We start from the raw sequence: 18,094 nt of genomic DNA on the forward strand, positions 1-18,094 counted from the left end.
TTGGAAGCGCTGCAGCAACAGAACAATCAGTTCTTCAGTTTTTCTGTTTATGTGGTCGAATTGGGAATTATCAGCTAAGCACGGCAAATAGAAATGGGAGATGGGAAGGAAAAAATGATACGAGTAATAGAAATTGATCAATTCTACAGATTCATTGGTCGCAAGGGCTCAATTTAACAAACAAGGCGATGCAAGCGACCATCGCTGATATGGAAAGTCAACATGTTCGATTGATGAGATCAGATAGAAGGCTTTAGGGGGGTTATTGGAAATCATGGCTTCGATGTTGTGCGTCTGATTTCGATCGAACGGTTCAGAATTGATGGATGCACAGATGCACGAAAGCCTCCGGTGCATAGGATAAGTCGCCCTACTTCTCTAGCTAAGTGTGATCACCATCTAAAAAACTACTCAATCTGTTCCTAAATGTAGGAGTCATAGATTTGTCATTTGTTAATTTGTTGAACTTTGACCAAATTTTTAGAAAAATCTACGGACATTTACGACTCTATATTAATTTAATTAAATCTGCGTGATATGTTTTCATAGTACTTATTTAGTATTGTATACATTTACATTTTATGAACTTGATCCAACCTTAATGTGGCAGGTGCAAAGCCCTGGGGCACAACGCAGCCACCTGTGCTGTTGAGCTCTGAGATTTGAGAGAGAAGTAATTGGGGCAGGTGCAAAACCAAAGGCAGGTCCTGTGTTGTGCGCCAATAGTTGTGTCTTGGTAGCTAGGAACTGTCATGTATTCTAGAAAAAGCTAGGAACTGTCATGTACTCCTTCATCATTCTTGCTTGAAGCTATCTTTTATTACCATGGTTTGCTTATGTGGAGACGATCTCTATGTTGTGTATCTTAAGCCGCCAAAGCATGCATGATCGTGGCTTTTGTGGGAAGGCATTGGGCTCAATTTTTCTAATTTTTTGGTTCCGTGATTTTTCCATGAGTCCATGCATTTTCCTTGTTTTTTCAAAAAAAATTTATCTTGGTCCAGTGTTTCTCCATGCGTCAATTTGATCACCCGTTTTACCCAAATCATCGTTTCTCTCTGACGGGGATTGACGTGCCGGGATTTTGCCGGAAATGGAGCAGTGCTGAACCACATCGTTCCGTCAGCGGCGTGCCCGCCGGGCCTCAAGGCTCGGTTCCAGATGGCGTGGTAACAACACGCGAATCCCATTTTCAAATTTTCAAAAACGGCCCCCCGCACCCGGATGGACGTGTGCTGGACTGGGGGGCAGATGGCTTGCTTATAAGAGATCTTCTTCCTTCCTCGTTCCAAGCCAGGGCGCGGTAGCTTGAGTGCAAAAAACCAGATGTCGCCGGCGGCCGTCTCCTGCCTGTCGCAGGATTCGGGCGTGAGCAACGGGTGCATCGGTAGGGGCGTGCTCAGTTTAGTGTGCTTGGCTTGGTGGTTCTATTAGCGCGCCTGTATTTTGTGTCCCTGTGTGGATCAGACAATAGCTTGTTGTCGTCAAACTTGTAATGGGACTTGTCTAAAAACGCTTGCTTTGTGCTGGGAGAGTTCACATATTTTCAATCGAGACGATCTGTTGTTTGATGGAGCAAACACGCGCTGTTTGTTTTTTCGTGTGCAAAGTAGGACGGGCAGCGTGCGCGAGTCGTCTAAATGGGTCGACTGGCCCCACTAGTCTGCCGGAGAGGCACGCCAAGATTGGCTGGCCCAATGTCAGCAGGGTGACGGGGTTCGTGTTAGCTGTCCGGGTCGGCGTGGAAAACCGAGCAAGGCAGGGGCCACAGGGCCGCCGTCGTGCGTCCTCGCGTCCCCGGACAACTCGCTCGACGTCTCAATCAACGACTACTAGACGGGCCACCGCGCTTCGCTGCGGCGTTTATCATGAGCCGATTTTTTCTTGTGCTTTGATTTTTGAGAAAACGGCGGAGGCAGACCGAAAATCGAATCCCAATGACAGACTGTACATCCAAACCCCAGCAACCACTCCGCGAAGAAATCCACCCTCCAAAAACCACACCTTTGACAGCAGCCCCTGCACAGCAAAGGAATTAACCCCAACAATCGTACCGTAGGAACTACTCCCTCCTTTTCAGTTTACGGGTCCTCCACACATTCCTAGATTAAAGATCTAAATAATGTAACATAAGTTTTATCACAACTAATGGTATAATTTTTGTGATAAAACTCATGTTACATTAGTTAGATCTTTAATCTAGGGATGCATGAAGACCCCATAAACTGAAAAGGAGGGAGTATAGCCTCGATATCTCCACTCGTTAGCCGAAGCAGCAAGAGCCATCAGCATAGGAACTCTTCCATATGCTGCCATTTGCTCATAATTAAAACCACATATCACAAAACCATATTTTTCTGAAAATGAACTATAGCCTAGAACAAAGTCTACTCACTAAGCAGAAATATAAAAAAAAATCCGCTGAACACTGCAAATCCTAGCAGACGATAGGCCAGATTATACATCAGTCAATATGTTCCATGCTCATCAATTTCAGACATGTATGGCACATGCGACACATGACAGCTACAGTAACCACCATCAACATAAATATATAAATAGAGGACTTGGATTTAACAACAAAGAAAAGGATTTAACAACTACAGTATCCGGCCACGCTCCTTGCCTTCTGGTGCTCCTTCCTCTACATGACCATGCCCGTGCAACATGGAAGGTACTCTTCATTGAATGACATAGATTTCATATAAGCTATAGATATGCACAAAGAATGAGACAATCTGAAACTAAACGGTGGCTACATATGACCTTAATAAGAACAAAGGTACAATTTAATCTATGATGCTTCATTTTGGGTAAACTATGTCTCTAACTTCCGTCAAATTCTGCTGTGAACCAAGCATGATATAGGAGGATTTTTTTACCACAACAATAAAATCTAGATAAATCAAAAGAAAACTGATCAATACAAACCTTCTTTGGAAAGTGAAAATAGAAGTTGCAGAGAGAATGTGCTTGCATCAACCATCAGAATTTTTTTACCAAAAAATAGAACTGATTGAAATCGTAGAAGCAGATAACCTGGATATTTATTAAAAATATGACATGGTCAGGTGGCAGCTCACCTTCTCGTGCCTAATCTCTTTAAACTGGATCCACACACTTGCCTCAAACTTGTACCCATGGCTCACATTCTCAGTGTCGTGAACCGGTAGAAGAATGTTAGACATGCCAACCTAAGTCATTAATAAAAATAGCACATTATATTGAATTCCTTTTCACATCACATAACCAGGTAAAGATCAGTAGACAGAGGGACAAAAAAGCAACAATGTAATCAACAATCACAGATCATGTTTTGCTTTCCAATTATTCAACTTCCAAAAAGCTAGATAAAAAGTAGCATTGCATATTTTCTTATCAACATGAATAGCAAGTACAAGCTCTATTTTGGCATTGGCATTGCAAATAGCAGAAAAATGCAAGATTGTAATTTTTTCCTAAAGGTGAGCATTACAGGATCAATCACTATCTGTTGTTGCATGTAGTTCAAAAGAAGACATCAGAATTTCCTCAATGTTACAGTACATAGTAACTAAAAGCTTTTGCATTGAATTCAATTAATTATTTTACTCTTCTTTTGATTGGCTTTCTAAGATTCAAGGAGACCTATGCTTGTTCTGTTGTTGGCTTATTACTCATTACAATTGGTTCGAGATATTTATTCTGGTTCTTACAGTTCAATAAAGAATATTGTTCAGATACTGACCTGTGCCTTGTAACTGGCCTTCACTACATGATCATAATGTAGGCTTGTAGGAGCAGTACTTCCTTTCAACCTCCTCATTAGAAGCGTTCCGATATTATCCACTTTAAAGAATCAAACCAAAGAGAGAAAATGATTATTTACTATAAAGAATCAAATCAACAGAGGGCAGTTAAATAGTCTGCCTACATGCATGGAAGATCGATCTAAAACAAAATAACTAAAATGAGCAGAGCACGCACCGATCATATTACCACAAATTAATTAAACCTTTTTGAACCCGCCTTCCTGCACACGCCGACATTGATGGACTGGTCATCGAGCGGTCCTTCCCCTTCTTTGGTGAAGACACCAGTCTACAGCAATTCCTCTTCTGATACTGCAATGTCAATAGCGAATCGAACTTGTTAATTAACAACAGAATGAGATACTACCGAGTTTCAAGAAAGGAAGGTGGAAGGAGTAGGATGCAGTTGTGAAGGTGGGGAATGGGGCTGTGTGAAAGTATAATAAAACAAATTTATAGACTCTACTTTCTTTGACAAATGAATATGCACTATCAAGGAGTAACATACATGACAGAGATATTATTTGCTCAGCATCGCATGAGTATGGCTTTCCAATGTTAAATTAGAGGGACATGGTGAAATCTGACATGAAGTGTTACCTGACATGTAGCATCCAAAGTTCCAATAGATAGATTTCATTAAAAATCCTGAACTGTAGCATCAAAGTTCCAGTAGATAGATTTCAACTTACCTGACATTACTAAGTTCATCATCGATACTTCAATTACCACATTAAGTTCTTCCAATGAATATGGATGCTCCGGGTCCTTTACATCTCTAATCTGATGTAAGATTGTAAATGAGTACAAAATTATTATGCTAGCAGGACCCCGGATTAATAAAATATACCATGAAAGCAAGCTACGCCTACATACATGCAGAAAAAACAAGAAAGAGGATATCAAATATTTCTAGCTGGTCTATAGGCTCTGCTGCATTTTCATATGTATTTTCTAGTGGCAGCCAAATGCGCCTCTTCTTTTCCCTCATGAACCACAGGGTTAGCATTTGACAACTCCATGACCATTTATCTCTGCAAGACAACTAATTTGGATAGGACGGACAAAATACTGCAAGTTAAAAGCACAAGAATTGTCAAATGGTAATTCCTGGTTGCAAATTGTGGCTAATTTTTTTAAAATAAGACATTTTTTTAATCATTTTTGAAAATAATTTTCAAACGCGTATTATTTTAAAAAATGATTAAAAAATCGTATTATTTAAAAAAAATTAGCGCAAATTGTGTCAAGTGGAAACTTACACTGTTTCTGCAGGTTCCAAAATTTGGATAAGACTGACAGACTGATAAAAGCTAACGTCATCTTAGGCTTTCTATATCTTTCCCCACTTTTTGACAGTGAATTTGTTAATTTATCCTAGAAGCAGGTTACAGCAAGATAAATATTTTGGGCCCTCAAACAAGTACACGAAAATACTCAGGAGCTTCCATATCCTGTCCAGACGAACACTGCGTTCCCTCTGTTTCTCTCTTACATCTCCTTACTCTCCAGTAAAAATATTATTTGAATTTTCGACACAAAAATTGTTCATTCTGAACAATATTGATTGGCCCTTCCACTTTAGACCTAGTATTGGATTCTTCACAATACAACAATAATTTACCTGGCATGTAGATTCTGGCAATACAACATTATAACAATTCACAATCGAAATACTTCATACAATCTCCCTCTCCTCCATTCCACTCAACCAAAACATCTAAAGAACCTTAAGTTCAATAAATTTTCGCTTGTCAGATCTAAGTTCCCACAAAGAGAATCGACCCCCCTCTACTAAGACAGATTTCCATCTACAGAACTCATAGTTCAAGAAATTTCTCACAAATCAAATATAAGGTTCCCAAAGAGAAAAACAGGGGATAGGGAGTGGAGAGAGGATAGCCTTACCTGAATCGCTTGCCGTCACCTGGATGTCAGAGGTCGTCACCGCCCGGATTCCTTGGTGCGGCATTGCCTGCGTAATCAAACAGAGATGCAGGGGTGTTGAGCGAAAATCAAGGAGGGAAGTGTCTAGCGAACGGAACAGAGAGATGAGGCAAGGTTCAAGGGCGGGTCACCGTTGAAATCCCGCGAAGGACGGCGGCGGGGATCAGCGCCGAGGCTCGTCTCCTTCCCACCGCCACACGCCTCTCCTTCCAACGGTCGTCGTGACTCACAAGCCTACCATCGAGCTGGAGGCAGAAATATCTCCGCGCTCTACGCGGCCGGCCAGGGGCTAGAGCCTCGAGCACCGACGTTGTGGAGGAAGATCTGCAGGGCCAGGGGACGGCGGCGGTTGAGGATCCGGACAGCAGGTGCTGGGCGAGGACGATGGCCGGGAGCAGAGCAAGGCGGAGGGTTCCAGAACACACCCGAACGCACACCGAACCCACACCGAAACGGAAAAAAAACTGCACCCGACGTAGGCGCCTGATTACACGGGAGGTTTATCCGTCGACGTGGCCGATCGATCCCACGGGTGATTTCTTCGCTCTTTCATAGGGGTAAAGATGCCACCGTGAAACGAGGGGCGAGCAGGAATTGCGTACGTAGTGACGTGTGCCGTCACGTTCCGTCAGCTGGCCGGGTTTCGCGCGACGTGGGAAGTCTGGTTGGGCGTCTTGTCTAGTCTACTGGGCGTGGGCGCAAAGGCCAATAGAGCAGCGAGGCAATGGCTCCTGCCTCCTGGTGCCCCATCTGGTGCGGATCTTAACGCAACGATTACAAATCGGTCGGCGGGGACGGTAGAGGCCAATGGTTGTACAGCCCAAAATGATTTTCCCTTTAGAATAAAGTTAGGAGGAATTGAGACAGTAATTAAGAGTGATCGTTGAAAAGCCACCACGGCGAAGCTGCTCTCCCATTCTCATTCCACGCACAGCCAACGACAAACAAAGGATTTCTAGTGCTAATTAGCACAGCGAAACTACAAGCACAAAACATGAAATGATAAAATGCAGGAAAATAAGCGCTAAATTAGCACATCAGAACTACTCCGTACTAGAACACAACACAAATGCAGGAATGCAAAGTGCAATATTCTACATAACTCACGAGTATCATAACACTGTAGTTCAGTGTTCACGTCTTGATTTCAGGCTAATTTCAGTACTAATCATGGATGCATCAGAAAATAAGTTTGTTTGAACAAACTGCTGCAAGATGTTTCATACTTGACAGTACTTTACCTCTACCATCGACCGGTCTAGAGTACCTCAGGGTGTGCAAAACCGAACCGGAACCGAAAACCGAACCGGTAGAAGCCAAAACCAAACCGAAATTTTGGTTTTTCCGGTTTTCGGTTCCGGTTTTCAGATTTGTAACCGAGTCACATTCGGTTTTTTGGGTTAGAAACCGAAAACCGATCGGTTAACCAAATAACTCCAACGCTACAAAGCTACAAAGATGTATGCGCACCGAACATCTCCAACGCAACAGAAAGGATACACGGCTTGTGGAAATATCTTTTAGAGTAAAAAAAAAACATCCCACTTGCTGATAATCTGCATGCATAGTAGCACTTCTATACTTTTCCTGCCCGATGTGCTGACAATTTGTTTCAAAGAATTTCCAACTTCACAGAAAGAACAAAGTCAATTGACATCGGAAGCTTCATCTAAGAGATATGCAGCTATAAACGACGAAGTAGTTGCAAGATTTCTGTCTAGAAAAGTCCGGAGTAGTTGCCAGAATAGGAGCAACCATTGTCACTGCATAAATGTTCAGCCATTCTGGTTAATGGTTTTGACGGTTCTGAATTTTAAAACCGTGAGGCAGAAACAAACAGGTTCCTCCTGTCAGAAGAACAAGATCTAGTTTAAGCTGCCGAGTTTTTCTCAACATACAAAAGTTTCATTCTTATGTTGTCGTCTCTGACGCCTCCCAATGTGAAAGCGGTGAAGTTAGGCGACTGTCAGCATCTGAATTAGCAGAAACAATGAGGCAGTTAGACATCATGTCACAGGTACTTCAACTGTTGTAGAAGATCAATAATCTTAATCTCATAGTTTTGCAGAACTAACAAAGAAAGGTCATGTGTAGAACCTGAAAACGTTACAATGGGTAGAAACTAGCTTTCATGTACTATTGTACTAAGATACAACTTGAGATGTCTTCTACTTAGTTGTTAACCACTACGAGACGCAAAATTGTGAGACTCAAGCAGGTGGGCTGGACATGCATTATGGCAAGTAGGCACACAATTAGGGGTTGGCAAATGCAGGAAACTAAAGAAAAATCAAATGGTCGAACAATTGAGATGAAGCAAGCGACTGGAGCAAACTACCTTCTAATTTAAAACAACCATAAGGGATTAAGCAATCTGATTTTACTTACTTGTTCAACCAAATCCCGAGTTTCTAGCAATTGTGGACAATGTACTGAAGATCTTTTGATAATCTCTGTATAGAAAATGAAAAACACACACTGAATGAGTAACAAAGCATATGAGTAACAAAGAGCTGTTACAGTTGACAAGCTGAAACGCACTTACAGTTTCTTCCCCTTGTAGGTTGTTGTGAACCACTCTTTCTCAGGTGCGGGGGTCTCCTTTGCTTTCTCAGGTGCGGGGGTCTCCTTTGCTTTCTCAGGTGCGGGGCTCTCCTTTGCTTTCCCATTGGAGGGGCAGTCTACTTTCCCAGTTTCACGCCTATTCGCGAGTGCTGTGATTTGCAAAGTGTGATGGTCCAAGACCTTTTCTAATGACTTGAGTTTCTGGTGGAGCTCTCCAACAGTAGTCTAAGAACAACAAATATAATGATTCATATAAGTTTGTAAGCTGTTAACACTAAACATATCAGTTAATATGATTATCTGATCATAGTATACCTCCTCCGGAAACTTCTCACATAGCAAGGCACGAAAATACTCAACTTCAGCTTTACTGTAGATTCCTGATCTTATCATGTGGCCCACCACCACAAAAAACTGAAAGAAACACAAAAAAGGAATAACTAGCTGAGTGGCACATCCATTGCAAAGGTAAACAAGCAATACACTTGCCATGCATTAAAAGTCAATGATCAGATCTGCAAATTCAAGTATAAGATAATGACAAAAGGGTTATTCTCTGTACTTAAAACCAAAACGGCCATCGAAGATAATGTTCAAAACACCCTGCTGAACTCACAGTGTTTCCTAAAACCGGAACATCAGAACATTTTAAAAGTACAGCCCAGTAGTTTTCCAAATATCATGTTAGCTACACTATGAATGTATATGCAGTGTTGAAAGTTGAAACAACAATGGCGTTTCCATGCATCCACAATACCAACAATAGTGTTATAACAATACTGTTTCAATCATACATAGGTAGCAAAACTAAAGAAACATTTCCAAAATCAAAATCCTAGAATGCTTCAAATCACATAACTAAAGAAAATTTAACGGAAAACTAGGATTAGTAACGGATCCCTAGTCCTTGCCTTATCTCTATCTGAAACTTATTTCAAAATTTTAATATAAATATGTTTTAACAAATGCAGGCAAACGTAGTCCTATGGCATCCAGAGCATTTCACCAAACTGATTGAATTAGAAGACAATGATAATGCAGGCAAACGGTAGTCCTATGGCACCCTAATCGTATCACCAAACATATTGAATTAGAAGACAATTATAATGCTGGTAGATCAGGAGCACAATATATTATCCATATCGTTCTGACAAAAACCCTATGACGCTGCCTCTTGCAACAATTACTATTATAGCTTATGAAGCTGGTGCAAAAGATATCTCGCACAGTGACAATATAACAAGATATGGTATACATTTCAGGAAATGCACCAATATAAATAGGGTGCTACATGTCTACTGCAATATTGCAGAAATTCTCCTGGTCATGGTATTGACTTGAATTCAAACACAAAGAGAAGAGGGTGCTGTCAGGTAATTATACCGGGTTGTGCGATGACTGGGCCTCGAAATTGATGGTGGCCTCGTCCGGGTTGGTCCCAGCATCCTTCTCCTCATTGGGGGGACCTGTTGCCTTGGTACCCGCTGTCTCCTCCTTGTGGAGACCCGCTGCGTCGTCCGTCAGGCTACCTGAATCCTCCGCGGCCGACGAGCAGAAGGGGCGGGCCCCCATGGAGGCTGTCCCCACGGTGGTACCCGTGGCTGGTACCCACCTGATGCCCACCGGCGCGGCGGGCGCGCATCTGAGGCCCGCCGCCGCGGCGGCTGACCATGGTAACGCCCATCGGCGAGCGCAACCCATCTGCGTCAGCGGGGTGATGTCCATGGTCACGCCGGACGTGGGCGCGGGGATGGTGGAGGGGGAGGCGGAGACCAAATGCGACAGCGGAGAATGTATGGCGACGATCTGGCTGGCGGTCGCGCGGGAGCCCGCAGCGCGGATGGTGGCAGACACCGCGGAGGTGGAAGGGGGGAAGGCTCCGGGGGTGATCGAGCGGGCAGGAATCTCACCAACGGTGCGGGATAGCAAGAGGCAGGAGCGGAACGCCATTGAGAGATGAGGGGGCTGGTGAGGATCATGGGGGCCCGCCCCCACGGTGGTACCCGTGGCTGGTACCCACCTGATGCCCACCGGCGCGGCGGGCGCGCATCTGAGGCCCGCCGCCGCGGCGGCTGACCATGGTAACGCCCATCGGCGAGCGCAACCCATCTGCGTCAGCGGGGTGATGTCCATGGTCACGCCGGACGTGGGCGCGGGGATGGTGGAGGGGGAGGCGGAGACCAAATGCGACAGCGGAGAATGTATGGCGACGATCTGGCTGGCGGTCGCGCGGGAGCCCGCAGCGCGGATGGTGGCAGACACCGCGGAGGTGGAAGGGGGGAAGGCTCCGGGGGTGATCGAGCGGGCAGGAATCTCACCAACGGTGCGGGATAGCAAGAGGCAGGAGCGGGACGCCATTGAGAGATGAGGGGGCTGGCGAGGAGAGGAGATCGGAGGAGGCGAGGTGAGCAGATGGAAATGGCAGGGGGCATTAAGGAATGGCGAGGAGATCGGAGAAAAAGGAAGGGAGGTGGGCCGGGGTGCGGGGCCCATTGGCTGACGCAGCGGAGGAAAAAGGAAGGGGCACGGATGGGCCGCCCCAGGAGTTTCGGAGCGTGATCCGGTGCCTTGCCAGAGTTGCCCTTCTCCTCTTTATCTCCTCTTTATCCACCGTCAATTTTTATCCAACGGCCAGCAGTTCATGAGCGAATTAGATGAGTCAGCCACGAGCTATTTTTTTTAAAATAATACAATTTTTTAATCATTTTCAAAATTAATACGCATTTTTAAAATATCAAAAATAATACGGCCTCGGGCTGGGCGAGGCCGAATGGGCCCAGTCGGCCTGGCCCAATGGCCCATTCGGCCTCGCCCAGGCCGCCTGCCTAGCCCGCGGGCCCCCACGCACCAGTCGGCCTGGCCCAGGCCGACTGAAGCCTAGTCGGCTTCGCCTAGGCCGACTGGCCACTCGGCCTGGCCGTGGCCGACAGGCCTCTCGTGGGCCGGGGGAATCTTCTTTTTCTCTTTTCTCCTTTTTCTCTTTCCCTTTCCTTTCCTCCCTTCCCATCGCACGAGCCCAGGCAAACCCACCGAGCCCTCTTCTTCTTCCTGCCTGCACCTTCTGTTCTTCTTCTCCTCTTCTTCTTCCTCAAAAATGTCCCCAATTTTTAGCCAAAATGAGTGAGTTTTGATCCCGTTTAACCCACAAAACTGAATCCCCTTGCTATTTAGCACCCAATGACACATTGATCTACTCTTTTCGTTGAACATTTTGAGCTAATTTCTTGTTGCTAAGTTGGGGCAATGGTGGTGGTTTGGAGGAGTTTGGAGGTGGTGGTGGTGCTCATCCGATGACTGTGAGGCTTCTCGAGGTTGGGGTTCATACGCTTCAAGGGTAAATCTTAATCTCTCATGTATTTATCCTATAATGTATATGTTTATGAGGATACGTGTGTATGTATATATAGAAGTATATTTTAGCGTTTGGTAGTGTTCATTATTTTGGTTAACTGTTAATGTCGTACTACTTAGTATTTGATGCGTCTAAATATTATGACCGGTAGTAATATGTTTTGATAGAATAGATTTTTTTTATGCCCTACTGCTTAGTATTTGACGCGTATTAATATTTTTAATATGCCGTACTGCTTAGTATTTGACGGTCTTAATATTTTTTATATGCCGTACTGCTTAGTATTTGACGCGTCTAAACATTTTTTTAGGCATCAGAGATGTCCGGTGTAGTGAAGTTTGTTTTTTACTGCGGTTTCGGTACTGTCTTAACAATCGAGCACGGAGCTGATCTGAGTCAGTTTAAGTATGTGGAGTTGGATCTAACGGCCCCTCAAACATGGACGTTTAGTCAGCTGCAGGAATGGTTGGCAGGATGTTTAGCGGTCAATCCTGAAACATACACCGTCCTTGTGCAAGCATTGTGGACCAAGTCAAGTTCGAATATTTTCTAGGTTTGGAGGCCGATAGACCGGACATCAAAGTGGGTGTGTTGGTTAGAAAGTTGCGAGAAAAGGGGAACTACACATGTCGCCTTAATCCAGGTTGTCGCTCATGAGACCAATCTAGCTGAAGGCGAGGATGAATCAAGTTATGACTTGTCCAATGCAAACTCTGTGTCGAATGCTGGAGGTGGTGGTTATCAATCAGGCCAAAGCTCCGGGGCAGTAGGAGAGGATGAGTACACTGGCGAGGCAGATGCGGACAAAGAAGATGGTCACTTGCAGAACGAGATGGAGGATGAAGATACAGATGGTCGTAGTTCTTATGACGATGAGTCTCATGAGTCGGATGAAGAGGAGGTGCCGATTCCTGCATCATGGAATCAGTACTTCTCTTCAGCTATGACCGTGAACGATTGGCATGACTCTGCATGGCAATATCATCAGAACAACATTGCGAAGGGTGCCAGATTTCCTGACAAGAAACATCTGCAGGATGCCATAGTTGCTTGGGCAATGTCCACACAAAGGGTTTTCAAAACAACAGTCTCTTCACAAAAATATCTGACAATGGAGTGTGAACAAATAGATTGTCCCGGGAGGGTGCATGGCTATGTTCCTAAGTATGACACAGATTGGGTTGTGAGTGACTTGGTGTTGCACACATGTGTCATTCCCAGTATCCCTCAAGACCATCGTAACCTCTTGTCAACGCTTCTTGCTCGATTGCTTTACACGGAGATAGTGGATAGCAAAGCAATGGAAGCGAAGGCCATCATGCATAAGGTCAGGGTAAGGTTTAAGTACAACATTTTGTCTGGCAAGGCTTGGAGGGCTAAGCAGAGGGCTCTTGAGGAAAGATTTGATACGTTTTCTGACTCGTACGACTCTGTTGTCCGCCTCCTCCATACACTGCAAGCCCGTAATCCAGGCACCTATGTCGACATCCAACACTTCCTGCACCCAGAGTATCCAACTATGAGGGTGCTGCAACGACTGTTCTTCACTTTCGGTGTATGCGTCCAAGCTTTCCATCATTGTCGACCGGTGTTATGCGTAGATGGCACTTTTCTCACTGGCAAATACAGGGGGCAGATCTTGACCGCCATTGGTCAATACGGCAACAATCAAATCGTTCCACTCGCATTTGCTTCGTGGAGGGTGGGAACGCTGAAAGTTGGTTATGGTTTTTTAGGTAGCTCAAGAGAGCAGTTGTGCATGATAAGCTGAATGTGTGCATCCTTCATGACAGACATGCAGTCATACTCAGTGTGATAAGGACACTGACAAACCCTGGGCCTGATGAACAGACTCCATGGCAGGACATGCAGAGTCGTTGTTGCATGCGGCATTTGGGGGCCAACTTCTTCTCGCGGTTCAGGAACAAGTCACTTATGAATCTATTCAAGAAACTCTGCAAATAGAACCAACAATGGAAGTACACTAGGATACGTGGTCATTGGCGGCCTTTGATCTCGATCTATTCAACGGATATTTGCAGAGGTACATGACAGCTACCCGATTGACCATCATTCAGCACTCTCACCCCCAGGAGATAGCCGAGCCGAGTTTGCAAGATATGTACCCTAGCCAGTCTACTTCAGGCTCTAGACAGCACGCGGTAAGTATCTTCTCTTAACATAATGCATGTGTTTGTTTCGTACTTTGCCATATATATGTAATACTCTTCGTGCCAATTGCAGTCTCAATTGACATAGGATTTACAGGCTGAGTTCGCTGCGTATGGACGTTCGCTTTCGACCGGTCCACTTCTACTACCACGGGAGCCGCACCAGTCCTGGCTTAGACGAATGGAGGAGAAGCTACGCTCTGTTTACGCGGCTATCACGTGCACCCGCACTTCCAACGTCGTTCACCACCAGGCGTTCGTACGGCCCCCTCATCACTCCACGCACCAGCAGCGGCCACGTCAGCAGGAAGCACCGCACCCCCGACACCACCCACGTCCACGTCTACCAGAGCAGTCGACGCCCAGGCCACCTCCTCCTGAGCAGGCCGGAGGTTCGTCGTGGCACCAGCCGCAGTCTTCTTTCGACTATTGGCACCAGCAACAGCCCTCTTTTGAGGCTGGAGGTTCGGCGTGGCACCAGCAGCAGCCCTCTTTTGAGGCTGGAGGTTCATCGTGGCAGCACCAGCAGAGTCCTAGGATGAACTTCGAGTTTCGTCCACAGACCCAGCCACAGGGTATGTATATTTCTATCTATTGTGTTCATTACCATGACTGCTACGCAATTGAAATGCTAAGTACTTTCCCACATGTAGGAGCCTACGGGTATCAGTCGTCGTTGTCCGAACCCTCGTGGGGTATTGAGCAGGATCACGCTCAAGGAGAGGACTATTCTGTCCAACACAGCTGGATGTTCAGTACTCCGCCACCAGACCCCACACAAGAGGATACACAGTATCGTGAGGATGGGTCCGTGATTCCTCCGCGCAACGTAGTGCCACCTCATAGGTATGGCTGGACCACGCCATAGGCACCTTCGGAACGCCGTCCCAGACGCCGTGCCTGATATTTGGATGTAGGTCCTATGTATGAGACATATTTCTATCTATGTGTGAGAGAGACATGTTACTAATTTTCTCATTCTTATTCAAGTTAAATTTGCATATAAATAACGGCAGAACTGAAATACATATGCAATAGAAAGACTGAAATTAAAACCGACAACTTAAAATAGACGGGAAACGGTGGCGGTAAAAGGAGGCAGGAAAAGGAGGCGGGAAACGGTGGCGCGAAAAGGAGGCGGGAAACGCTGGCGGGAAAATGAGGCGGGAAACGCTGGTGCGAAAAGGAGGCGGGAAAATGAGGCGGGAAACGGTGGCGGGAGAATGAGTTTGAGAGCTTATAAATACCTCATCTCCGGTAGTCATCCGAGCATCCTTCCCACTACTGTTTTTTCCAATATTCCAGTGTCCCCAAATGAGTTTGCCTTGCTCGGACCAGGGCGAGAGGCCGAGGAGGATGAAAGATGCGATGTTGCCTCGGGGGGGTGGAACATCTCAGGTGTTGGTGCGGCAATCTATGCAAGGTGAAGGAGGTGACAAATTTTTCAGATAAGCTGGGCATGAGGTTTTTCATGTGTGTGAACTATGAGTATGAACCACCTATTCCGATTTCGCCGTACGACAAGCCTCCGGTAAGCACATTTAAGTGTTCTAAAACATGTTTTCTGTGTCAAATCAGATTTTTAACAGTAGGCTTTTTTGTAGTCTTCTCCGCCCCTATGCATGTGGTATCGTTGGATTGACACGGAGATGCCGGATTGGGCGGTGGAAGAGATCAAAACAAGGTCCCGAAATGCATGGCAGCGTTTCCACGCGGAGGAGCGTGCGGAAAAAGCTGCAGCCCGGGAGAAAGAGGAGCAAGAGAGAGAGATGAAAGAGCATAGGGAGGAACAACGTCGTTGGATTGACGAAGCACTAAGGAAAAACAGGGAGAAAGCGCTTGAGATGCAAGAGGAGGAATGAAGGCGCAAGGATGCTCGTGAGGCAGAAAGGGAGAGGCAAAGAGAAAGGGCCGCCGTGGCAAAGGCTGCAGAAGAACGTGGCGATACAAGCGGAAAATGGCCTAAGTGGACTCAGTAGTGCTTGTGTTTCTAATGTATTTGCTATCTTTAATTATGTCCAATTGCGATATTACCAATGCATGTTAATTTAGTCGTGCCTTGGTTCCGTAACCAGCACATTATTGATGTATGTTAATTTATCCAAATGTCAAGTCTTTCAGGTCAAACAAACCGCAAAGAATCGACACAAAAATTGTCCAGCAAATTATCGATATATGTTACTCTTTATCCAAGTTGTCAAGTCTTTTAGTTAAAAAACCCGCAATGATTCGAGACAAAAAATGGGCCTCGGCAGTGTATCCGTTGATCATGCAACGAACTAGCGGCGAAGACTAATTAATTCCAATCGGATTCGGTGTGTTACTTTTATCCATGTTGTCGAGTATTTTAGTTCAAAAGACCGGAAGGATCCGAAGAAAAGAATTACTTCGATTCGGCGCAGAAAAAAATGAAATTACTTCGAATCGGCGCAGAAAAAAATGAAATTACTTCGATCGGTCTGGCCCAAACCGACTGAATCCAGTCGGCCTGGCCCAAACCAACTGGGCCAGTCGGCCTGGGCGAAGCCAACCGGGCTTCAGTCGGCCTGGGCCAGGCCGACTGGCGCGTGGGGGCCCCGCAGGCTAGGGACTGGGCCTAATCGGCTTGGGCCAGGCCGACTGGCCGCACTCGGCCTCGCCCGGGCCGAGGCCGCATTATTTTTGTAAATCTTGAAAAACGCGTATTATTTTTAAAAATGATTAAAAAATTCGTATTATTGAAAAAAAATTAGCCAGCCACGAGGCAGGGGAAAAAGCTTCGCGGGCAAACTTGCCGACTTCACGGCTCTCCCGCCGGCCGCTGCCGCCGCCGCCGCGGGAAGGGAGAGGAGATCACCATCATGCTCGTCTCCCGCGTGGGCATCGACTCTGCGACTTCGTGTGCATGGTGGCGGTGCTGCTTGTGGCCGTTCTGCATGCCCCCGTTCCAACACCAGCTCCTTTGGCAGTTTGATCCAATCATAAGGCAACAAATTCATCTCCAGATAATCGAGTTTTTTACTGTTGCAAATCCTTGCAAAATTTCAACTATTCAGATTTGGCTTGTATAATCTGTCCGTGTAACACATAGGTTCAGTTACGCCAGAAATTTCCGGCTTGGTTATCTAGCTAGGCCAGATTGTTCAACCGATACTAGAACTAATCCAGTCTGTGTAATCAATTCCCGTTGTCAGTGTTTCGTAGCTCAGAATCGACGGCGTGTATGCTCCAGCGTTCTCCAAGCAGAGACGGTTTGCATCTTTTTGTCAAGTGTAATCGCAAACCAGCGAGCCGTCGGTGTGGGGCGGAGGGAGCAACCCGAGGTGGGCGGAGGGGATCTGTCGGCGCCATTTTATTTAGTCGAGGCCTCCGGAGCTCGCTCCTATCCCTTGTCCCTGCCAGCAGCCAGCCTGCCTACGCCGGCTTGTTGTAGGTGGCCCCGTAAGCTGTGAAATGCTGCTGACCGTGGGATTTGGACGGACGGTGGATAAAGAGGAGAAGGGCACGCGGTGCCTTCGCTCTGGCAAGGCACCGGATCTCGCTGCAGGAGTTTCACCTCGGAATTTTCTGTGCTCGTTGGATCCCCTGTGGCGAATGCTATATCTGACCGATGAGAGGGGGACACGTGGCGTGTCTGCGCTTGATCTACTATTCTTTTCCCTCTTTTCCTGCTATTTAAATCATTTGGGAGGTAAAAATGAACTCAAAAAATGATCAAATTTTTATGGTAAGTTTAGTACTCCCTCCGTCCAACAAAAGACATCTCAAGTTTGTCAAATTTTAGATGTATCCAGACATGACTTAGTGTATAGATGCATTCAAATTTAGTCAAAGTTGAGATATCCTTTGTTGGACGGAGGGAGTATGGCGTTATCCACTACAGTAAAAGTTTCAAATTTTTTTGAGCAAGTTTAAATTTATGTATTTATTTGAATTTAAATCTTGTTTAGTTCCAAAGGAGTATCAGATCAACTCCAAATGACTTGAAAATTTTGCAGGTGCTCATCTTATATATATGTGATCTTATAGAATAACATTCAAGGTCATTGGAAAAATGTTGATTGTGGGTTGTTTAACGGAATAGGGTTTAACGGCAATCGTTGATACATGCATTTTACATCATATATTTTTTTATCATATTAGCTCCTTATTTAGATTTATTTATATCTTTTATATCATTTATACATGTTGACGAGGACATACCAGTCGGGTAGCCTCGAGCGGACCAAGGGAAAATGATGACTTAGTGTACAAGCCATCTTCCTAATTCGATTCAGTAGGTATCTTGT

General features: G+C 45.5%; 1 protein-coding gene and 1 long non-coding RNA gene across 7 annotated transcripts; both read right to left on the reverse strand.

Annotated features, from left to right (window-relative positions):
• Positions 1–2,339: 2,339 nt before the first annotated feature.
• On the reverse strand, positions 2,340–6,311 carry LOC100822265. Of its 6 annotated transcripts, XR_002959912.1 has the most exons (8): positions 5,870–6,288; positions 5,700–5,766; positions 4,484–4,574; positions 4,300–4,391; positions 3,967–4,103; positions 3,728–3,828; positions 3,084–3,194; positions 2,340–2,679 (listed from the first exon to the last, which is right to left on the reverse strand). It is a non-coding gene; the product is annotated as an uncharacterized LOC100822265 (long non-coding RNA). The 6 variants fall into 6 exon arrangements; XR_002959911.1 differs by having other exon boundaries at positions 3,967–4,391; positions 5,870–6,296; XR_002959910.1 differs by having other exon boundaries at positions 4,300–4,574; positions 5,870–6,289.
• Positions 6,312–7,388: 1,077 nt separating this feature from the next.
• On the reverse strand, positions 7,389–10,744 carry LOC100822576. The gene is made up of 5 exons (XM_003576404.4): positions 9,687–10,744; positions 8,619–8,717; positions 8,284–8,528; positions 8,127–8,191; positions 7,389–7,711 (listed from the first exon to the last, which is right to left on the reverse strand). Exons 1-4 carry the CDS (start codon positions 10,659–10,661, stop codon positions 8,131–8,133), a joined length of 1,380 nt encoding a protein of 459 aa, XP_003576452.1. The 5' UTR covers positions 10,662–10,744; the 3' UTR covers positions 7,389–7,711; positions 8,127–8,130.
• Between the last annotated feature and the right edge of the window lie 7,350 nt (positions 10,745–18,094).

This window comes from Brachypodium distachyon, chromosome 4 (genome assembly GCF_000005505.3).
Source record: "Brachypodium distachyon strain Bd21 chromosome 4, Brachypodium_distachyon_v3.0, whole genome shotgun sequence".
Lineage (NCBI taxonomy): Eukaryota > Viridiplantae > Streptophyta > Magnoliopsida > Poales > Poaceae > Brachypodium > Brachypodium distachyon.

Coding starts and splice junctions, on each gene's coding strand:
- LOC100822576 (XM_003576404.4), bottom strand. CDS start 10,661: ATGGCGTCCCGCTCCTGCCTCTTGCTATCCCGCACCGTTGGTGAGATT. Junction 8,718..9,686: donor CCCAGTCATCGCACAACCCG/GTATAATTACCT, acceptor TGTTTCTTTCAG/TTTTTTGTGGTGGTGGGCCA. Junction 8,529..8,618: donor GTGAGAAGTTTCCGGAGGAG/GTATACTATGAT, acceptor TGTTGTTCTTAG/ACTACTGTTGGAGAGCTCCA.